Source organism: Prionailurus bengalensis, chromosome D4 (genome assembly GCF_016509475.1).
Source record: "Prionailurus bengalensis isolate Pbe53 chromosome D4, Fcat_Pben_1.1_paternal_pri, whole genome shotgun sequence".
NCBI classification, from domain to species: Eukaryota; Metazoa; Chordata; class Mammalia; order Carnivora; family Felidae; genus Prionailurus; species Prionailurus bengalensis.
This window is the reverse complement of record NC_057359.1, coordinates 73,218,311-73,241,563: the sequence shown is the minus strand read 5'-3', so window position 1 is coordinate 73,241,563 and position 23,253 is coordinate 73,218,311. Positions and strand designations below refer to the sequence as shown.

At 48.6% G+C, this 23,253-nt stretch overlaps 1 protein-coding gene across 2 annotated transcripts; it reads left to right on the top strand.

The window, feature by feature from the left end:
- Nucleotides 1–11,540: 11,540 nt before the first annotated feature.
- SLC46A2 (solute carrier family 46 member 2) lies at nucleotides 11,541–22,057 on the top strand. Of its 2 annotated transcripts, XM_043566622.1 has the most exons (4): nucleotides 11,541–13,052; nucleotides 14,491–14,574; nucleotides 14,986–15,142; nucleotides 21,130–22,057. In XM_043566622.1, the coding sequence occupies exons 1-4, from the start codon at nucleotides 11,921–11,923 to the stop codon at nucleotides 21,185–21,187; spliced, it is 1,431 nt and encodes a 476-aa protein (XP_043422557.1). In that variant the 5' UTR covers nucleotides 11,541–11,920; the 3' UTR covers nucleotides 21,188–22,057. The 2 variants fall into 2 exon arrangements, with proteins under 2 accessions (XP_043422557.1, XP_043422559.1); XM_043566624.1 differs by lacking the exons at nucleotides 14,491–14,574; nucleotides 14,986–15,142 and having other exon boundaries at nucleotides 11,797–13,052.
- Nucleotides 22,058–23,253: the final 1,196 nt, after the last annotated feature.

The following is a 23,253-nucleotide window of genomic DNA, read 5'->3' as shown; positions in this document are numbered from 1 at the left end:
TCACCCGATGTGGGACTCAAACTCATGAAGCATAAGATTGTTACCTGAGCTGAAGTCAGATGCTTAACACCTGAGCCACCCAGGTGCCCATCCTTTGCCGATTTTTAAACTGAGTCATCTATCCTTTTATTATTGAGTTGTAGGCATTCTTTATATATCCTAGATACAAGTCCTTTATTATATATACGATTTGTAAACATTTTCTCTCATTCTGTGGGTTGTTTTTTAATTTTCTTGAAGGTGTTCTTTAGAACACAAAAGTTTCTGATCTGGATGAAATCCAATTGGCCGGTGAGTTTTGAGCATGAGTGGTGGATGGACGTCACTTCCTGGGCCAACTATTTAATTGCCAATGTGAGTATCTCTAGAACTCACTTTAAATGGTGACCAGAAGTGTTTTAGTTGGTGGTGGTCCTGAAGGATTACAGTGAGCAGAGCCCTCCTGCTAACCCATGGTAATAGAAATGTAGCCTGAGAGAGAAATAAATCTTTGTCATTTTAAGTCACTGAGATTTGGAAATTATTTGTTACCACAGCATAACCAAGCCAATCATGACTGATACACATGTCTTTTGTAATTCATTAGTTATCAGAATATTAGCTCTATGAACTATTGAGTACTTCATATTTCTTTCCATATTCAATCAAGAATTTCATATAGTCATTTCATGATATGGGAAAATGCCCTTGATATATTAAGTGAGAATACAAACTTTCAAATTTAAACTGTTTACAAGTTTATTTATTTTTGAGAGAGCGAGAGAGCGAGAGAGAAAGAGAGCATGAGCAGGGGAGGGGCAGAGAGAGAGAAAGAGAGAGAGAGGAAAAGAGAGAGAGAATTCCAGACTCTATGCTGTCAGCACTGAGCCCGATGTGGGGCTCGAACTCATGAACCATGAGATCATGACCTGAGCCCAAGTCAAGAGTCAGACCTTTGACTGAGCCACCCAAGCACCCCAAAAACTTTTAAATTTAAAAACAAAGTGCTAGAGTGTTGACAGTGGTCATGTCTCTCAGTTGGATTGGATTTTTATTTTTTCTTCAGAGCTTGTCTATATGTTGGCATTTATTTTTATAATTTTATATTCAATATTCACCTATTTAAAACATACATCTACCTTAGAAATGGCATTTATATGTTTATTATTAGAAGAAAATCTAGGGGTGTTAGGGTGGCTCAATTGGTTGAGCATGAGACTCTTGATTTCAGCTCAGGTCATGATCCCAGGGTTAAGGGATCGAGCCTCATGTAAGGCTCCTTGCTGAGAACTTAAGGTTCTCTCTCTCTCTCCCTCTACCCCTGGCTTGTGTGCTCTCTCTCTCTCTTCTAAGGAAGAAGAAGAAGAAGAGGGGTCCCTGGGTGGCTCAGTCACTTAGACTTCGGCTCAGGTCATGACATCCCAGTTTGTGAGTTCGAGCCCCATGTCGGGCTCTGTCCTGACAGCTCAGAGCCTGAAGCCTGCTTCAGATTCTGTGTCTCCCTCTCTGTGCCCCTCTCTGCCTTACACTCTGTCTCTCTCAAAAATAAATAAGCATTAAAAAAATGTTTTTAGGGGCACTTAGGTGGCTCAGTGGGTTAAGCGTCCGACTTCAGTTCAGGTCATGATCTCACAGTTCATGGGTTTGAGCCCCGCATCGGGCTCTGTGCTGACAGCTCAGAGCCTGGAGCCTGCTTCGGGTTCTCTGTGCCCCTCCTCCACTCGCACTCTGTCTCTCTCTCTCTCTCAAAAATAAACAAATGGTAAAAAAATTAAAAATGTTTTTAATAAAAAGAAGAAGAAAATTGAGCATGAAAGATGTCAACCATTCTGTATACTTCTATCTGGCCGTCTAACATTTATAGAAAATTATGACAAGAATTGTTACCTCATATCAACAGAATACATCTCCTACACATTTAAGTGATCAGCCAGAGGACACAATTTTACACGCACTGAGTACCAGTGCAATGGATCACACTAATTTCATATTTTTCATTTAATGTTCTGGAATCGGGAGTTACATAACATAATCACAAATATAGGTTTATGTCAAATGAGCTGCAGATTATCTTTATTATATGAAAGCTTGTCCAAGATATAATATGGCTTTTATCTCAAGATGATGAATGGATATACGCATTACCCCTTCTTCCACTCAAAATATTATTGAATGCAGAGGGAATATAAGCATAAATAAGAATAGCTCCATGAGTCAGAAACAAACAGGATAGAGGCCATCAGCGACCCAGGATGATCAAGGAACATCGGGAAAATGCTGAGCAGATAGAATCCGATTGAAGGCAAAACCCATGGAGCAGAGAAGTCCCCAAAAGCAAACCAGTCGAAAGAGGAGAGAGAGAGAGTGCCGTTCTGCCCCTTTATTAAAGGGAAGTCATGTGACAAACTCCCACTGCAATGACTCAACCCAAATGTTCAACACACGGACTTGACTCCTGGAAGGGGAAGCAGAGGCATATTATTTTCTTCTTGGCCCTTCTGTGATTCTGCAAGTTTCACAATATCCACATGTGGGAAATCCCCTTAACTGTTCCATTTCTTCCTCAGCCTTTTACACCAGGTTTGTGTGTCCCTAACACTTTCACTCCCTGAAACCAGAAAGTGACTATGTGCCTAATCAGCTACAGAGCTGTTTCCAGGACAGTGTGATGGCCATGCTTCTCCACAATCTACTTTTTCTATTTCACAAAGCGAGATCTGACTGAGAAAATAGTTCAGGCAAGCAGATACTGAGTCAGGGTGACTCATATGCACACATATTTCAGTTTTAAAATAGAAGGAATGCTGCCCTTTTTTTCTTGCTTTCTGTCTTCCCTAAATAACACGACATGGTTTTTGAGACAGGGCTTAGGTAGTTAGGAACGGAAACTCTATTCTCATTTCTTAATTTTTTTTTTTTTAACATTGGGAGCATTTTTCACTTCGAGGTAGCTGATCACGTGTTGGGTGAGGAGTAGAGCTCAGAGCCCCACTCCCTAAATTAGGGAAGTTCAAGTCTCCATCAGCACCTGACAGGTGGGATCTTTAATCCTAGAGAATCCCTGTGGTGAAGCTCCTGAGGGGATAGAAGTTGGCGGGGGGGTGGGTGGGGGGGTGGGGGGGTGGTTAGGGTGGTTAGGCTGAGCTGAGAAGCACAAATGTGTGTGTGTGTGTGTGTGTGTGTGTGCGAAGAGTTGTTATATCCCGACCAAAGAGGATCAGCCAGAGCTGGTTAGCTGAGGTGGATGTGATCCCAAAGCCTCCTTTGCCAGAAAGGTTTCTTGGTGTATATATATGAGGAGCTGCCAGGAGGTAACGAGACAGGAAATATGAAAATGTGGGCTGTAGCTCCTGGCTGTACATCCGGCCCCACTGCAAAGCTTTCAATAAATCGGGGCTTGGAGAAATTTAGCAGAATTCTGAGTTGACCTTTGTAGATTTTACTGAGCGGTGACAATCTGTCCAAAGTGAGTACTGATGAGGCTAAGAGTCTCATCCCAAAGGATGTTAAACTTAGCCCCATGGCCACATGCTACTCTGCTGCAAATCCATGCTAAGATGCCGGAGGGTTAAGTTTAGTGTATCCACCATCACTGCTGGAGACAGGGCGAGTAATGCCTTGGAAGGTCTGAGTCACAGAACTTAAAGACTAGTCCTTACTAACGAGGACTTGGGGCCTCAGCTTTTTCAGGAGGCTGGTCTAAATAATAACTAACATTTCGCTTTCCTATCTCTAAAAGTCTGAACCCATGGGTTCCCCAGATAAGATCAACGGAGTATATTTATTCACTGATTTGACAAACACGAATTGCATGCCGCTAGGTGCCAGATGATGTGTTTTCGCTTTGATGGCAACAAGAACGTGGTCCCAGCCCTCGTTGATTTTACAGTCCAATGGCACCAAATATATGAATCAAATTTATCACCAGAGCCACTGTAAAAATTGCAACTGTGACAAGAAAAGGAGTTATATAGTACCAAGGACCCCTATAAGGGGGGGAGGGGAACAATGACTTATCTAGAAAAGTCAGCAAATGCTTTCCTGAGGAAGTAGGACTGGAGCTGAGGCCCAAACGATAAGTAGATGGTAGCTAGGCAAAACACAGGACATTAGCCGGTTCTAGATAGAAGTAACAGCATGTGCAAAGGCCTGTGGTAGGAAGAGCAAAGAACATTTGGGAAGCCAATATGGCTGGAGTAAAGACAATAAGAAGGAAACATGGTACAAGATGAAGGGGGAAAAGTAAGTAATGACCAGACTATGCAAGGCTGGCAGGCCACTGGTATGGGGACTCAGCTTTAGAACAGAATGTGTGTTGTGTAGAGACAAATCTGGTTTTAGTCCAGGAGAGGAATGAAAATGGATACAGATAAACCAATTAGTAGTTTATTGTGTTGGGCCAAGCAGGAGATGACAACTCAAAGTAGGGTGCTGCGCTAAAAACAGAAAGAAGTGGCTAGAATCTAGAGATATTTAGGAGGTTAAATCAATATGCTTTTGTAAGGGATTGTGTCAAGAAGGCTAGAGAAAGATATCAAGTGTATCTTTCATCTTCTAGCTTATACATCTGGATGAATGACAGTGCTGTCACAGTGATAGGGAATGCTGTAATGGGGGTGAGTTTGGTCTTATGTTGAGAAGACATCCAGCAGGTAGTTCATGGGTGTCTCTTGGAGACAACTTAAGTCATCTACATACACACGGTAGTTAAAGCTACATGTGTGGATGAGATTATTTAGAGGAGAGACTAAGGAGAAAGCCTATGAAAGGAGCCTGAGGAATTCTAACTTTAGAGACTGATTAGAGTTTGAGGAATCTCCAAAAGTGAAAGAGAAGAGTGGTCATAGAGATAAGCCAGGAGGGTGTGGTGTCACCTAAACAAGAGAGTAAACTGAAAGGTCTAGGAAAGAGGTCAAAATGCTCAAAGTTTGCTCAGAGTCAAGTAGGGTGATGTGGGATCACTGGTGACCTCAGAAAACCTGTTTTCTGACACGAAAGAGCTGGAAGTAAAGTAGAATATGGTAGAAGAGCTTGAAAGCTTGAGAAGAACGGCTAAAGTCTGAACGTGTGATTTTGGAGAATGAAAGACTGAGGGTTGGCTGGAGAAACAAGGTAGGACTGTGGACTGTGAAACAGTTGGACTGTCATTGGAGTTAGTGAAGGTATCATTCAAATCTGCCCTACGGTGACACTTCCCCCAACAGTCCTCAGTTACTTGAATGCCAGAGGGTCATTGGGTTCATCAAGGGGTTGATGTGAGTTGAAAAGACAGAAGCACCAGAGAGTTTGATCTATTTTAGAGGGTGTTGTTGAAATAATGTTCCAAGAAATCAAAGATAAATAGTAGAGGAAGGGAAGAGAAGGAAAAGGCTATGGTTTGGAAAATCATACATTAGTATAGGGTTATGTGGCTCCTGATTGGACCATACAATCACGGACGTGAAAGCAGTTGAACAAGCAACACAGAAGAAGAGGCTGTAGTCAGAGTGGGATCTTTGCATGGATGGTTTTGGAGGTGACACAGCTATAGCTGATGAACAGATCCAGAATCCAAGGGGGGTCTGTGACTCACGAAGGGGTAAGTTCACTAGAGATGAGAGGCCATGGGTTTGACTCCATCAAATCTCTGCCATTTGCAATTGATAGAAAACCGGAATCGAACTGGCAATTACAAAAGAGAATGCAGAAGCTTTTGTTACTAAAAAGGAGAGGGAGTGGTTTAGCCTCAGGCATAGCTCAATGTGCTCTGCTCAGGCTCTCCTCCGTACAGGTTCCCATCTCTGGCAAGCTCTTCTCTGGTAGCAGCAAAACAGCTGCCAGCACCAGGCTTTTATCCTCACCAGTCAATATTCTCTTCCCTAACTATTTAAGCCAAAGTCCTGGGCCTCAGTCTTATTGGTCTGAATCTGGGTCACATTTCCTTCTCTAAACCAATCACTGTGATCCCAAGACACTCACTGTGATGGGCCGGAGCTGAGTGTTGTTACCAGAGTAAGAGTCGATGTATCCTGACCGGCAAAACCAGCAGATGTCTTTCTTCTTCTGCAGTGTTGAGCAGGTTGTTCAAGAAGCTATTCAGGTTGGAAGCATAGCCTGGGGTAGAGAGGAATCCTATAAAGCCAGAGTCTGTGATGAAAGAAGAGCCTGGTCTGGCCTGGCATCAGTGACGTCATGTGTGAAGCAGAACTGGAGTATTAGTACAAGTACCTTTTGATAACTCTACAGACTGAAACATCTTTGAGGACAAAGGATCTTGTATCCCTGGTACTTTCTAGCGGGCTTGATATTTAAAAAATGCTTGTATATGGATGGATGGATGGATGGATAGGTAGATGGGTGGGTGGATGGATGGATAATGAATGAATGAGCAAATGAAGCACTGAGTTTGAAAATATCCTCAGCAGGAACAGGTTCACAGTATTTGATGGAAGTGTTCAACAAAGAAATTCATTTTTTTTTAAATTTTTTTTTTTAACGTTTATTTTTGAGACAGAGAGAGACAGAGCATGAACGGGGGAGGGTCAGAGAGAGGGAGACACAGAATCTGAAACAGGCTCCAGGCTCTGAGCTGTCAGCAGAGAGCCCGACGCGGGGCTCGAACTCACGGAACGTGAGATCATGACCTGAGCCAAAGTCGGACGCTTAACCGACTGAGCCACCCAGGCGCCCCAAAGAAATTCATTTTTAAAACATCTCTCTTCTATTCAATTATGTCAGAAATGGAGCACCATGAAAATAACAGACTCCAAAGTCACACAAACCCAGGTGCGAATTCTGGCTCTGTATGAGCTTGTGCAAATGACAAGCTCCCTCAGTCTCTGTTTTCTCACCTATAAAATTGGGCAGCACGACGGGGCCGCCTCCAGCAGAAAGGCCGATGAGACAATCTCCCAAGAGGTGTCACTCATTATGTTGATACACTGATTACAGACGGGGCCCAGCTCTCAGCCTGACACTATAAAAAAAAAACCTCCATTTCGTCAGCACATGGAGAGGAAGCCATTTCCAGATAGAGTCCCACGTGAACCAACTTACAAAGGCGGATAGATGAACCAGAATGCCAACTTAATAATTTACCATAGGAAAGTACCATAGGAAGTAAAAACCATGACCAGAAGATTGCTCGTGGTCATGCAAGGGGACTGAGGCTGCCTCTTGCTGGGGGTGATGGACTGGCCACTGGGAAACCCTTCACAGACAGGGCTTGGATGGTCACAGACAGGGCTTGTCTCTGCCTCCTAGGATGAGTTGGTACATCTTCCCTTGGTTCCATTACATTTTTGTGTCCGCGAGGGCATCTGATTTTCCCCATTTGCAATGTCTGGGGGAAAGACTGAACTCAGCCCCTGAAATATTAACAACAGAGAATAACACCTCAAGGGTGTCCCTGGTCCTCAAGATCTGGATCAATGGCCTAACTCCCCAAGTCCGTAGCCTATTAAGTCCTAAGCCTTGTTCCAGATTCCAGCAAATCCCTGGGAGATCGATGTTCTTGTGGTGTCCTCCTCCTCCTCCTCCTCCTGCTGCTCAGCATTGTGTCCGCCCAGACACCAACCGCAGCTTTTTTACTCATTTCCACCAAAACACCGCACTCACTCCACCAAAACATTCCCGAGGAGACTTTTCTAAAGAACTGAGGGAGCAGGGAGCAGCCTCAGGAAGGGTTCACATACACACAAGAAGACAACGAACGATCTGCTTAAAACCCTTATTAGACATTTCTATTGTTCTAAAGTCCTGACCACCCAGACATGGGGGATTCCTGTCCTGGCCCATCCCACCAATGCCCCAGACTCACTCACTTCCTCCCCACACCTCTTTTTCCTCGCCCCTCCCCCGCACCCCCCCCCCCCTTCTCTCCCCACCCCTCCCTCTGGAGAGCACCAGCCGAGTCCCTGTCCTCAACTCACTCACAGAGCTTCTACCCCCTCTCAGGAGCCTCGTCCATAGCTGAAACTCAGGCCTGGGGATTTCACCTTCTAACCGATCTAAGGTGTTTTCCCAACAAACACCGTTCCTTTCTAAAATGAATTTTGGAGCCATCCGTTAAGAAAACAGAAGTGTTTCCTAACTTGATTGTAAAGTGCCTGGGATATACATTTGATGAATAAAGTTCCATCCACTCCTTTGTTCCTCTCCACTTATGTAATACACTGTTGATCAATAATAATTACATGATGACTAAGGCGTTTCTGCTCCTTTCCACATTCCTGTGCTGGTTGAGAGGGCACCCTCAAATAAAGTCCCTAGTGCTTGTATTTTCCCAATAGCTATAGGCTTGCAAAGACTAGTGCCAAATACTGACTTCCCAACTTACTAGCTGTGTGGCCTTGTGCAAATTACTTAACCTCGCTGGCCCCAGTTTCTCCAGCCATAAAATGAAGTGATAGACTAGCTTATGGACTTCTTGGGAGGACTACATTCATTCATTCCTGTAAAGTGCTTAGAACACAGTAAGGGCTCAGTAAATATTAGCTGCTCCTCTTTTTTTTTTTTTTTTAAGTCCCTTTCTCCTCAAATAGTGTGACTTTTGTACTTTAATAAAGTCAACCTTGAGCTAGAGACTAAAGTGGCAGGGTCAGGGTTCACCTTGGCTCAAGGCCATACCCTGCTAATAGTCTAGGATGGCCAGGCACTAACTCAGCTGGAGCCTACAGTCAGAGATGGAGGGGGTAGTGGGACATGATGAAAATATAATCCAAACTAGAGTGGCCGAAACTGGCAGAAATACAGACTGCCCCGGGTCTAGTTCATTTCCGGGTCAGAGGATGAGGTCCAAGGTTGGAGGGTCCCGGGGCTGGCTAGCATCATGATGACCTGTCCTAGATCCAGGGGGAATCTCTCAGAGGCCCCTCAAATTTCCTTAGTTTCACAAGAGGATGAGAAGAATTGAGACAACATGGACCCTCCCAGGGAGGATAAAGTCTACCCTCTAGAGTCTGCAACCCCAAGAGTAGACAGACTGCTTGATGAAATGGCCAAAGTGGCCCATACAGTTCAGGTTGCCATTCTCATGGCCATATCTGACTGCTGAATACCATTTCCCCGTAACCTACCCATCCCCTGGAGCCTCTGCCCCACACAGGGACAGGCTGGCTTGAACTGGTTCGCTGCAGCCTCTGAAAAAACGGGGTTAGGAATGGAGTGGGAGAGCCAGGCATGGGCTGGGTGAAACCGGCACCTCCCAAGGTGGGCCTAGGCAAGGGGAGGAAGAAGGGAATGAGAAAGCTTTGAGGGGGACTGCAGGACACATCTTAATGGGAGATGGGTCTATTTGCAGAAGGCAGAGTTGTCTGGGTCGGACACAAAGGGCTGAGCAGTGACCGGGAGGGGAACAGAAGATTATAGCTCAGTTACAAGGCAAACATAACTGCACAAACTCATTTGGAGTTTAGTCCCTTCTTCCATGAATACATTATCTGTTTGACTTTATAAATGCTCCCTGCACACCTGAGTCTCCCTTGTGCGGCTTCAGGGTCCTGCTGGTCCATGCTGCCATGGCTGTGTCAGGGCCAAACAGACAAGGAGACAGGTTGTGTGTTTTGACTCTCCATCCCTGCAGTGACCCTGAAGAAGAGTCTTTCTTCTTGGGGCATTAAAAAAAATTTTTTTTAATGTTTATTTATTTTTGAGAGAGAGAGAGAGAGAAAGAGAGAACAATGGGGGAAGGGCAGAGAGAGGGAGACACAGAATCCAAAACAGGCTCCAGGCTGTCAGCTCAGAGACTGACTTGGGGCTTGAACCCATGAGCCGTAAGATCATGACCTGAGCTGACATTGGACGCTTAACCGACTGAGCCACCCAGGCGCTCCCTTCTTGGTACATTTTTGCCCCTGCACCACCCATCAGCCTGATCCTTTTTGCAGAAGTGTGCACTTAAAGGAGGAAGCAAGGCAGCCAGAGTAGCAGAGGGCTCAGGCCAATCCAGGGCAGCGAGCCCGTGAAACGGAAGAGCAATTGCAAGGAAACAGAAAGGGTCCTGGGGATTTTATTCGGGAGCAGATGACTCTGGCAACTCTCTTCTTTCTGGTGGGATCTACCCCCTGCCAGAGAGTTTTGTCATCTGGAGGGACATCTAGGGCTGGCAGGACCTCTCTGTCTGTCCCTTGGCCCTGAGGTTTGAGGCTGCATCCTGCAGGCTGGGGCACATGCTAACTCCAGGCCCGCCAGTGCAGGCACTCGAAGCGGGACTGTTCTCCCGGAGGCCTTTGGCTTGGTCAAAGGGCTGAGCCTAGCTTCTCCTGAGGTTTTGTTTGTTTGGATTTTTTGTTTGTTTGCTTGCTTGCTTGCTTGTTAATTGTGGTAAGAACACTTAACACGAGAGTTTTAACAAACTTTTAAGTATATAACGTATTGTACAATGTTGTACAGCAGACCTCTGGAGATTCTTTATTTGCTTAACAGAAACTTTATGCCATTGATTAGTGATTCCTCCACCTCTGAAACCACCATTCCACTCTTTGACTCTATGAATTTGACTATTTTAGATACCTCATGTAAGTGACATCATGCAGTATTTGTTTTTCTATGACCTGCTTATTTCACTTAGCATAATGTCCTCAAGTTTCATAAATGTCACCAATTGCACAATTTCCTTCTTTTTAAAGGCTGAATAGTATTCCATTGTATGCACACATATCACATTTTGTTTATCCATTCATCCATCGGTGGACATTCAGGTTATTTCCACATCTTGGCTATTGTGAACAATACTGCAGTGAACACAGGAGTACGGACATCTCTTCGAGATCCTGAAAATAAACAAGTGGGACTCCATCAAACTAAAAAGCTTCTACACAGCAAAGGAAACATCAGAGTGAAACACAACCCCAAAATGGGAGAAAATATTGCACACTTTCCAACTGATAAGAGGCTAATCTCCAGAATATATAGAGAACACCTACAATTTAATTGTAAGAACAAAAACAAAAACAAACTAATAGCCCAATTATTAGTTGGGTTATTAGCCCATTGAAAATGAGTTAATGACCTGAATAGTTCTCCAAAGAAGACACACAGGTGGCCAACCAGCATGAAAACATACTCAACATCACTCATCATCAGAGAAATGCAAATCAAAACCACAACGAGAAATCGCTCACACCTGTCGGGATGGTTATCCTATCATTAAAAAAAGAAAGAAGATAACAAGACAACAAGTATTAGTGAGGGTGTGAGAAATTGGAAGCCTTGTGCACTGTTGGTGGGAATGCAAAATGGTGCAGCTTCTATGGAAAATAGCATGGGAGTTCCTCAAAAAATTAAAACTAGACCGACCCTATGATCGTGGGATCCCACTGCTGGGTTTTCATCCAAAAGAGCTGCAATCAACATCTCAAAGAGATAGTGGCGCTTCTCTCAAAGTCTTGCTACCCAGATCCCTACAGCAAGCAACACGGGTCCCCTGTTGCTTTTAAACCCAATAAAATAAAACCTCACACCGAAGCCCCGAGCCCAGGCAGAATCCTAAGCCCTCCCCACCACGCGCCCAGACCTGCCGTCCAGAAACAGTGGAATCTTGCTCCCCGCCGCGAGGGGGTGGGGGGGGGGGTCTCAGCCCCGGCCGCCCGGACAAGCTAGGGGAAGGTCGGGGCACGCCTGGCTGTGGGGCAATCGGCCCTCGTCAGGCGGCCGCGCTCGCCGGAGCAGCGTGACGCGGCGACCGGAGGGCGGCGACGCGGGGGGCCGAAACGGGCGGTGCGCTCCCGGGCGTCCGGCTTCCTGGGCGGCCGCTAGCCCTGCTCGGCCGGCGGGGGCGGGGGCGGGGCGCGGCCTTAAAAGGCCGGGAGGAGTGGCCGTGCCCGGGGGTCACCGGCACAGGGTCGGCCGCTGTCACACGCGCCCCGGCTCGGCCCCGTCCCGCGCGCACCCGGGAGCACGGCGCACAGTCGCGCTCGCACCGAGTCCGGCCAGCCCTTCCGGCCCGTCTCCGAGAGCCCTCATGGGCCCCGAGGCCACCTGCCCGTGGAGCGGCCCCCTGCCTCGCCTCCGGGTGAGGACCTTGATCGAGCCCGTGGTGGCGTCCACGCAGGTGGCCGCCTCCCTCTACGAGGCGGGGCTGCTCCTCGTGGTGAAGGCGTCCTTCGGAGCCGGGGCCTCCTCCAACCACAGCGCCAGCCCGTCGCCCCGGGACGCTCTGGAGGACGAACAGCAGAGGGCCATCTCCAACTTCTACATCGTCTACAACCTGGTGGCGGGCCTGACGCCCCTGCTGTCCGCCTACGGGCTGGGCTGGCTCAGCGACCGCTACCACCGCAAGATCTCCATCTGCGTGTCCCTGCTGGGCTTCCTGCTCTCCCGCCTGGGGCTGCTGCTCAAGGTGCTGCTGGACTGGCCCGTGGAGGTGCTGTACGGGGCGGCGGCGCTGAACGGGCTGTGCGGCGGCTTCTCCGCCTTCTGGTCGGGCGTCATGGCCCTGGGATCCCTCGGCTCCTCCGAGGACCGACGCTCCCTGCGCCTCATCCTCCTCGACCTGATCCTGGGCCTGGCGGGATTCTGCGGGAGCATGGCCTCGGGGCACCTCTTCAAGCAGATGACTCGGCACCACTCGGGGCAGGGCCTGGTGCTGACGGCCTGCAGCGTGAGCTGTGCCACTTTCGCACTTGTGTACAGCCTCTTGGTGCTGAAGGTCCCCGAGTCGACGGCCAGTCCCAGGACGGCACTCCCCGCTGTGGATACGGTGTCAGGCACAATTGGCACGTATCGTACCCTGGATCCCGATCAGTCAGACAAGCAGGGTGTGGAGGGGTACCCTCCATCTCCCGGGAAAGCAGTGCCCAAAAAGACTGTCATCGCCCTGCTCTTTGTGGGTGCCGTCATATATGACCTGGCAGTGGTGGGCACCGTGGACGTGATGCCCCTTTTTGTGCTCAGGGAGCCTCTCAGGTGGAATCAAGTGCAGGTGGGCTATGGTATGGCAGCCGGGTACACCATCTTCATCACCAGCTTCCTGGGCGTCCTGCTCTTCTCCCGCTGCTTCCGGGACACCACTATGATCATGATTGGGATGGTCTCCTTTGGGTCGGGAGCCCTCCTCTTGGCTTTCGTGAAAGAGACATACATGTTCTACATCGGTGAGTCTGGCATTCTCGGGGAGGCAGGACGAGGGCACGGCCGGCCCCTTGAGTCGTGGGGCCGACACCAGGGATGCTGTGGTCCGGTGTCCCCGGCTCAGCAGCCGAGACCATACCCCCTGCCTAGGAAGTTACGAGGGAGACAGGATCATGTGCAGTTGAGTTCATCTGAGTTGTACTGTCTACAGGGTCATCTGTGTTACCCGCCAAATTGGCCTCAGAGTGATGCCTGTGGCTCTAGGAGGTCAGCGGAGGTTGGTCGGTGGGGCCCGTGGTCAGGAGGGAAGGTTTCAGGTTGGCCTTCGGAGACGGGGTTGGATTTCTTCTCTCCAATTTTAAAGGGATAAAACATTAAGGTAATCAGGCTGAAAAGGTCCCTTAATTAAAGTCATTTGGGGCCAAGCATGGGCTACTCAAAAATGGATTAAAAAAAAGGCACAAATGCCTTCCACGACCAATGTAATAAATTCTTTCAAGGAAGCAGAATGAAGTTTCCACCTGAGGACACAGGTCGGACAACCACAAGCAGAGAGCTCTTTAGACCAATGTTGGAATAGAACTTTCTACACTGATAGAAATGTCCTAAATCTGGTCTGTCTGATAAAAGCAGCCGCACGCCATGTGTGGCTATTGAGCACTTGAAATGGGGCTGGCACAGCTGAGGAGCAGAATTTTCAATTTGACTTGATTTGATTTTAATTAACTCATATAGTCACACGTGGCCAGTGGCTAACACATTAGAAAAAAACAACTCTACACGGTTATCAGAGGCTCTCCCTTGGCTGAGGTCACACATCTCAGAAGACACCTAACAAAATGGCAACTTAGGTTTGGCCGACTCCCAGATAAACGGGCCACGTGCAAAAGCCAGAGTACCCCTCTCCCCTTCCCCTCCCACCACCTCTACCTTTGTCCCCCTCCCCCCCACACTTAAACACACAGCACATTGGGATTAGGAATAAGGCATGTGAGAAGGAAAGGTGGTGGCGGCTGTACGTGTGGTATACACTCCTGGATGCAGTTTGCCAAAGTTCCTGGCACTGTCTACCAGAGGGCTTCATGAATGGCGACAGAAGACACCTCTGTCCCAGGGACAAGGAGAGGAGCCTAAAGTCACTCCCGTGACATCAGCTCTACTTCCCCAGATGCCACGTAACTCTGCCGACGAAGACACCCTTCACTACCCGTCACCGTGCCAGCTGTGCCCTGCCACCTCGCAGATGGGTCTGCGGCATCTATGGCACCGTCAGAGCTCAGGGGCTCAGCCCGCCCCGGAGAGGGTGTCAGCCTGCAGGCGGAGAAACCACTCCCTGCGGGGCAAGCCCGTGGGGATTGTGGGGTGAGGGGGAGGTTCCTGGTGAGGCTTTTGCTTTTTCCGATTGAGTCCTTGGCCAAGCCTGGGCACGACGAGGAGTGTTCTCTTGTGATTTCTTTCCAGCTCGAGCTGTCATGCTGTTCGCTCTCATCCCCGTCACAACCATCCGATCGGCAATGTCCAAACTCATAAAGGACTCCTCTTACGGTGAGTGAAAGGAATCTCTCAGAAGTTCTCTGCCCGGGCCGTTTCAGAGCGGCTTGGCTTGAGGCATAGGGTTCGGACTTGCAAAAGGCCCATGAGACGGTGCCAGAAGCAGCCTGGCATACTCTAGGAACACTCCGGTGTCCATTAGAGCAGAGGGGGTGAAACCAGGAGGATGGGAGAGACTCAGAAAGTCGGTCACTGAAAAGCCACCGTCAAAGGAGGACACTGCTACCCGCAGGCTGCAGGAAGGTGCAGCCGACGGAGCCAGGAGTCCCGCTGGAACGAGCCAAGACTGAGAGGCGGCCCTGGGAAGGATGCGGAGTCTCCTGAGAGCTCCCTAGAGACTCGGCTAGCAGCTAAAATGGAAGGGACAGCAACATATCTTCTTGGTAACCTCTGTCCCTTCCACAGGAAAGGTGTTCGTCATCCTGCAGCTGTCCCTGGCTCTGACTGGGGTGGTGACGTCCACGGTGTACAACAAGATCTATCAGCTCACCATGGAGAAGTTCGTGGGCACCTGTTTTGCTCTCTCCTCCTTTCTCTCCTTCCTGGCCATCATCCCGATTGGGTAAGAAAGGAGAGTCTGGTTTGGGCTGGGGCTTTTGGGCTTAGGTCAGGGCCTCTTGGACCCTCTCCAGTCTATTATCATAAAGAATTATTTATTTGCAGCATTTACGCAGTGGGTTCTGAGGGGGCTCTCCCATAAATAAGACGTCCTCCTGTTCTCCCAAGCTAATAATCTGCCAATCTGGGAAACCCCCGAACTCGTAAATAATGAATAGAGGGCCACAATCAGCTGGTTACTTCCTGGCAGTTTTATACTTCCTTTTGATTAGAGGCTGGGATTAGATCTCCTCTTGAACCACTCCAACGTCTTTTCTGAGGTCGTTTTAGAGGAGAATCATCCTGCCTCACTTCCTAGTGTTCTCTCCACGCCCTCCAAGGGCTGGGCACCTGGCAGTGCCCCGGAATCGCACATGCCCCTGGACTGTGGGAGCTCTTGGTAGGACTTGAGCAATTCCTTTGATCTCTGTGGGGGAGTCGTCTCATTTGTAAAATAAGAACACTCAGGTCAGGGAGATAACAAGCAGGAGGAAGGCTGGAGAAGCCCAAGAGAGGCAGTCTGCGGGGCCCCTGGGTGGCTCAGTCGGTTAAGCGTCCGACTTCAGCTCAGGTCACGATCTCGAGGTCGGCGAGTTCAAGCCCCGCGTCGGGCTCTGGGCTGATGGCTGGGAGCCTGGAACCTGCTTCCGATTCTGTGTCTCCCTCTCTCTCTGCCCCTCCCCCGTTCATGCTGTGTCTCTCTCTGTCTCAAAAATAAATAAACGTTAAAAAAAAAAAAAAGAGGCAGTCTGGTTCCACGGTAAGAGCGCTAGCCTAGGACATCACCAAGATGGTCTTTGACCAGCCCTGTCCAGCGTGAGTCCCAAGAGCAAGCCATGTATGTGATTTTAAACCATCTCGTGACGTTTAAAAATGGGAAGACGGCTGAAATTAATTTTAGTAACACATTGGACTTGACCCAGCATATCCAAAATACCACTCCAACATGTCATCAATTTACAAAATTAATCAATGAGTTGTTGTTTGTTTGTTTGTTTTTTTAACTAAGTCTCTGAAATCTGCTACATGTTTTATGCTGATGGCACATCTCAGTTTGGACCCAGGTTGAGCACATTTCAGGTGTTAAGCGGCTGGCATAGCTAGTGACCGCTACATTAGACAGCACAGCTTCAACCTGTTTAGGCCTGTTTACCCCTTCTCATTTAGTGAGGTCCTCTCAGGCTTGTATCACTCCCACCAGAGGAGAAAGGAATACAATAAACCTACCCACCATAACATGTGAGGGATTTGATAAAGATTTGCATTTTGTTTTAATTTTTTAATTTTTTTTAATGTGTATTATTTTTGAGAGCGAGAGAGACAGAGAGCAAGCAGGGAAGTGGCAGAGAGAGAGGGAGACACAGAATCGGAAGCAGGCTCCAGGCTCCGACCTGTCAGCACAGAGCCCGACGAGGGGCTCGAACTCAGACTGTGAGGTCATGACCTGAGCTGAAGTCGGACGCTTAAGCTTAACCTACTGACCTACCTACCCAGGCGCCCCAAAGATTTGCATTTTTAAAGGGTCTGCCTGGTAGCACAGAGAAGTCTACACATCAATAATGGTGGCATTACAGGCAGCAGAATAGAAAATAACTGAAGGCAGGTTGAAAGAAGTGGGAAGTGGATGGGGGGAAGACCCTTGTTGGAATTCTCACATCACATCATAATGTAGGTCCCTGCCTACGTAGAAGGTTGAGCCTCCTTAGACAGAAGCCATCAATAATGAAGGCTCTTTGCTCTATTTCGTAGTTGAGAAAAGAAAGATTTGAAGTGAAGGAAGGGAAGGAGGGAGGGAGGGGGAGGGAGGGGGAGGGAGGGGGATGGAGGGAAGGAAGGGAGGAAGGAAGGCAGGCAAGCAGCTGAGAATCTGTGTAAGCAGCGGCATGATTATGAGGGCCTTCTTGGCCCAGTTCTCATTTCTTCAAGGTGTGGGACTGAGCCAGACCTGTCCTCAGACTGCCCAGCCCTTAGGCCTTTTCCTGTGCCCCTATTTTCATGCGAGTCTTGGCTGAATGGGTTGGGCTTAGCTACCAAGACTTAGCACGCAATGCAAATCTGTCAGGAGCCCCAGTTTTTTGTCCAGGTGAGTAATGGATTAGTAGCTGTGCCACTTGGAAGTTTACCCAGCCCTATTTGGCACACGGGCGAAATATTCTCATTAACCTAAACAAACAAACAAACAAAGGAAAACAAAAGAAAACCAGTCTGACTAATGGGTGGCACAGCTAGAGATATAAACGAACAAATGAAAGCCATGAGAAAATAGCAACAGTTTTCCTTGCCACAGTTTCGTTGCTTCGTGTGCGTACTAAGTGGGATCCTGTGCCTTTGTTAAGAGACTTCAGGGCACATGAAGGTGGGCTGCCCTTGAACGTCTCACCCCAGTGCGCTGTGTAACACGCACTTGGACTTGGCCATACTTTCCGTGCACAGAGTCTTATATCACAGATGCAGGGACAGAATCTTGTATCAGTCGAGTAAGTACCTGAGTGCTTGTGTGAATGAGGCACGGTAAGTAATTGCTAATTATTTCCCTGTCTTGTGGCCATTCAGCAGTAAAGAGACACATGTGCAAATAAAGCCTCATTCGCTGTATGCTGGAATCACCTAGAAAGGCTGAAAAAATCACTGATGTCTGGATCCCACCCCCAGAGATTCTGACTCGGTTGATCGGGAGAGCAGCCTGGGCCCGGGCCTTTTTAAAAGCTCTCCGGGTTATTCGAATATACAACCAAGATTGAGGACTCTGGTATAAAGGGAGTGTTTCCATTACCTTTCCCTTCCGTGAAGTCACTAAATAAACGAGATCCTGAAAAACTCTTACAGCTAGAAGAGGCCAAGGCTGAACCATCAATCATCAAGTGACAGCGACAGGGAAAACCAGTAGAGCTTTCTAACCACAGAAAGAAAAGCTACGTTCCAATGACATAAAAGCCCAGGAAGGCATGTCAGAGCAGGGAGGCAGAGGACACAATGGAGGCAGAAGGCGGGGAGGAGGGGTCCCTGGGTCAGAGCTGCCAACAGCCTGCTTGCCAGAAGGGACCGTGACCCAGGCCTGCCTGGTACCAGAGTGAGCCCATTTCACGTGACTGTGAGAACCTGCCCTCTCCTGCTTGCTCCTCTTTTTTTTTTTTAGTGTTTATTTCTTTTTTGAGAGACAAAGCACAAGTGGGGGAGGGGCAGAGAGCGAGGGAGCCACAGAATCCAAAGCAGGCTCCAGGCTCTGAGCTGTCAGCTCCGACTCGGAGCTCAAACCCACGGACTGCAAGATCATGACCTGTCCGAAGTCAGATGAGCAACCTACTGAGCCACCCAGGCGCCCCACCCTCTTGCTCCTCTTGCAGTTGGGAGATGCTGAAGAAAGAACTTTCTGGCTCTGCCCATCCTCAACCCACTTGCCACTCTATCCCTCTCCTCCCTCCCCACCTGTTTCTTAGTAATAGTAATAGCAACCCTGTAACTAGCTCTTATCATGTGCCAGCTACTACTTAAAATGTTTTAATGAATTTAATCTTCCCCCAAAGCCCTCTGACGTAATTACTATTACTGTTCTGCAAATAAGGATACAGAGGCGCTGAGGTATCACGTAACCTGCCAAAGGTTCAGAGCCTGTAGTAAGTGGCAGAGACAGGATTTGAACGCAGGCAGTCTCTGATCCTCTACACCGCACTGCTTCTTAGTAGAGTCACCAGGTACCAGGGTGCCACCTGTGCCGTCTCCTTAGAGAGCTCCCTCCGCGGGCTAGCTGTGCTCTCCTGGATTCTTACCGGAACGGACACGCGAGCGGCCACCCTCTCTCTCCCCAACCTCCTCCTCACGGTCAGCTTCTGCAAAGGCTCGAGTGCACCTGCTGCCTGCGTCCTCACCGCCCACTCACTTCTCAGCCCAGACGTCCGAGGTCCCCCCTCGACCAGCAGCGCTCTTCTCACTAGGGCCGCCGACCACTCTCAAAGCTGGATCCAGTGGACTCGCTCAGCCCTCATCTCACCCCACGTGATTTCTCCGCGGCCCCAGCACCCATGCTCACTCTTGGCCGTCACTGGGCTTTCTCAGCACCTCATCACTTCTTCTCTACACACCTCCAAATGGAAGATTCTTTGGGGCTCTGCTCTGGGTTCTCGCTTCATACGCTCTCTCGAAGCAATCTAAAGCACTTGTTTCAAGACTTCAAATTACCACCTGAGTTTCCAAAATTGGGTTCTTGACGCCTTCCTCCGCCTGCTCCCCCTCCAGCCTTTGCCGCCTCCCTAAATGGCACCACCACTCACCCGGGGGAGGAACCGTCACCGAAGTCTGCCCTCATCTTCACCTCCCACACCTCCAATCCGTCAGGCCTCACTGACTCTACCTTCAAAACAGTCCTCAAATTCATCCTTTTTTTTTTTTTTTTTTTTTTTTTTTTTAAATCACTACTGCTACCACCCCTAGGCCAGAGCACTTGAACGACCGGATTAGCCTCTGGACCGTTCCTCCCATGTCCACTCTTGTTCCCTCCCATCCTCTCTCCACCAGGTGCCCAGAGCAATTTCCTTCAAGTGTTTAAACAGATCACATCATCTCCTGCTCAAAGCTCTGCTCTTGGCTTTCACCGCTGTTAGGATACAAACCCAATGTCTTCCCATGGACCACAAGGTCCTCTGTAACCTGGCTTTGCCAACCTCCGTAATTTCTGTTTCTGTCACTAACCACCCTCCGCGACCCCAGGTGTCAGCCCCAGGAGCGACCCCTCATGCTCTTCCCCCTTCTGCGCCCATGCCTCCTTTTTAACCCAACTAGATGTGGTCTTAAGCAGCATTTTCTCAAAAAGCTTTTGAGACAAATCCCTTTCTTAATCTAAATTAGGTCCTTTTATCATATGCTCCCAAAGCTTCCTCCATTTTCCTTCATAGCCTGATAGTTGACGGTTAGGGGTTATCTTTTCATACGCTTGCCTACCAGACTGTAGGCTCCCTGAGGGGAGGAACCATGGCCGTTTGGCTCAGCACATATCATCTGTGTCCAGCAGAGAGGCTGGCCTGTAAGAAGTACTCAAAAAGTATTTGTTTAATGAACGATCTATTGGAAGGATGTGGCACCTACTAGCCAGCATTGCTGGCCATCCGTATCCCAGAGCTGCCTGTCGGCTGACCATGAAGGCAGTGGCCGGCCATCGCCACCTGGCTTTGCTACTGGGGTTTACAGTGGGGGGTCAGCCGCAGAGGCAGGGCTGCGACCTGGTGTCGGCCCACATCTGGACTTTCCTGCCAGCTCTTTAATACAATGAGTTTTGTCTCAAGTACAGTGCGTGTTCCTCTCTGTAGAGCTCTGGGACTCATGGAAGGTGGGACATCAGAGATTTTGGAAGTTCCCACAAAGCTTTCCCTTAGAAGGTTTGGACTTAAGTTGGCACCCCATCCAGTGGCTTCCAGGCGTTGACCATCAGCCAGGAAGATGTTGCTGTAGCCTAGAAACTGAGGTTCCTAGAGCTCAAGCATGAGAAAACCGAGGATCCCAGAGGTGGAAGGACATGCCAAAGGTCACACAGATCCGAGACTTCAAGTCAGAGCTCCTAATTCCCAGGCCTCCCCCCTTTTTTTTTTTTTTTTTTTTTTTTTTACAAATATTTGAAAACAATGTAATGAGAATTTATGGAACAGATAAAGGGGCTATGGAAGGACAGAAGATGAGGCAGCGAATTCTGCTTGGATTAGCCCAATTTTGATCTTGAAATACATGTGGGAGTTCATCAGGCAGTAGTGAGATGGAGAGAGATTTCAGGAAAAGGAAAATGTAGATGCAAAGGGCTTGAGGTAGTATAGGGCTGGAATGGGCCATCTCTCCACTCAGAACAACATTCTGGGGACAATGGTCAGAGCCTCTCAGTCTATAGGTGATAAAAAAGGCGGCCATTGGTGGGAAGGAAAAGGCACACCCTTTGCCCCATTCCAACTGTTTGTCTTGTAATTCTTACAGCATCGTGGCCTACAAACAAGCCTCATGGCTGCAATATGGAGACATCGCAGAGAAATGAAGGTGGTGACCAACGGGAGCTGAAAATACCAGCAATGGCTTCTTTTGAAGTCAAAAGAAGGGACTGGGTGCTAGTGACCAAAGCAAGCCACTGCTCCAAAACCCCAGGTTCCAGCCGGAGTTGGCTTGGGCATGAGCTGCTCTGGCTCAGGGGTCCCTGGCGGGTGGGGAAAAGCACTTTCTTGGTGATAGAACTTTCTCAGCTTTCAGACGTCCCTGTCAGAGGTTAGGTTCTGGGGACAGTAGAGGGTGAACTTCCAAGGGTTAGATGCAGGGGGCCGTGCACAGTCACACGAGACGCATAAAGGGCTTCAGACAGCAGCCCCTTTTCTTCCAGGAGTTGGCTCTAAGGTACCACTAACTAGTCACCTGGGTGCCGTGCTGGGGGTCCCCCAGGAAAACTCAAGCCAAAGCATGCATTTTCAACAGCCTAGAGGGAGCGCAGAGGGGATGCTTTGTAAGAACTCCCAACAGTGAACATCAGCCAATATATATATATATATATATATATATATATATATATATATATTTTAATTAAAATAAAACCTTGAAAAAAGCTTTCTTCCCTGAGGCCTTGTTAGCTGTGAACACTCAGGAGAGATTTGGGGCTCAGGCTCTTGGCTTCAGGGTAGTTTTACTGCCATCATTACTGTTGTTTTTAAGAAGCAAATATCAAACGACTTTCTTTAGTGACTATTATATGGCATATTTTCAGTCAACAATACTTCTTCCCAAAGTGGGCGGTGTGGAGAGAGAGGGCAGAGGAGATAGGCCAAGAGCCGTCTTATTTTGAGGTACCTATTTTTACAGACTATTTTACTTACACATAGAAAAACAGGCTCACCTCCAAATAAAATCAACATTTACTGTATGCGTGTGAATCGTTCTTCCCCGGCCAGCCTCCCTCTATAACTACAGGCATGGCATTCTTATACGGGGGTAAAACTTAAAGCTAGGGAATGCATTTCAAGCTCCAAGCGTTTGGGCTCAGAGAGTTTACACCTCTGATCTCTTGCAGGGAATAAACAAGCCTTTCTGGCATGTCTTCTAAGGTCCCGGCACCATGCTAGGTGCTGAGATACGGCAAGCACGTGACTGCTCATGCCCTGACAGAATGTTCTGTCCAGCAGGTGGAACAGACAGAACAGCTGGCAACCACATATCCTATAATAAATGCTAGCATAAGGGAGCATCTAACCAGGTTTAGGAGAGCAGGGAAGGCTTCTCAGAAGAAGTGGACTACGGTAACCCTGGAAGGATAAGGAGTCACCCAGGCCAGAAGTTAAGGGACAGTCCAGGCAGAAGAAATAACAAGCTGGAAGGTCTGAAGGTGAAAATGTCTTTTGATATAGGAATTCAATATAAGGGGAGCAAAGAGAGGGGGAGGGACAGGTACCAAAAGGACAGAATCAAGACCAGGAGACTGGAGTGGTAGGGAGAAACAACAATACACATATAGGGCCTTAAAAAGAGTTTCTCTTTAATTTGTTTAATGTTTATCTATTTTTGAGAGAGAGAGAGAGAGAGAGAGACAACAGGGGGAGGGGCAGAGAGAGAGGGTGACAGAGAATCCAAAGCAGGCTCCAGGCTAAGCTGTCAGCACAGAGCCCGATGTGGGGTTCAAACTCATGAACCAAGGGATCATGACCTGAGCCAAAGTCAAGATGATTAGCCGACTGAGCCACCCCAGGCACCCTGAAAGTTTCTCTTTAAAGTAACAGGGATAGCTGGTGGAAGATTTCACGCAGGAGCATGGAATGCGTCCTGGCATCCCTGAGAATGAACTGGGGCAGGAAGGGGCAGAAGGAGAGAGAAGACTTGCAGAAAGGACACAAGAGCAGAGAGTCTGGTAGTAACCCAGGTGACGGACAATGGCGGACTGACTTTGGATAAGATGTGAAGGTGCACGGTCAGCAGGAGTTGGTGACAGGTGATCTGCAGAGGGTGGGGCAGATAGAGGCAAGAATGCTCAGATTTGAGGTTCAGGCAACTAGGAAGAAGGCAGAGCCTCTCCCTGAGACAGACGACATGGGCGGAGGTGGGATGGGAAGTGGAGTTCAAGGCCAA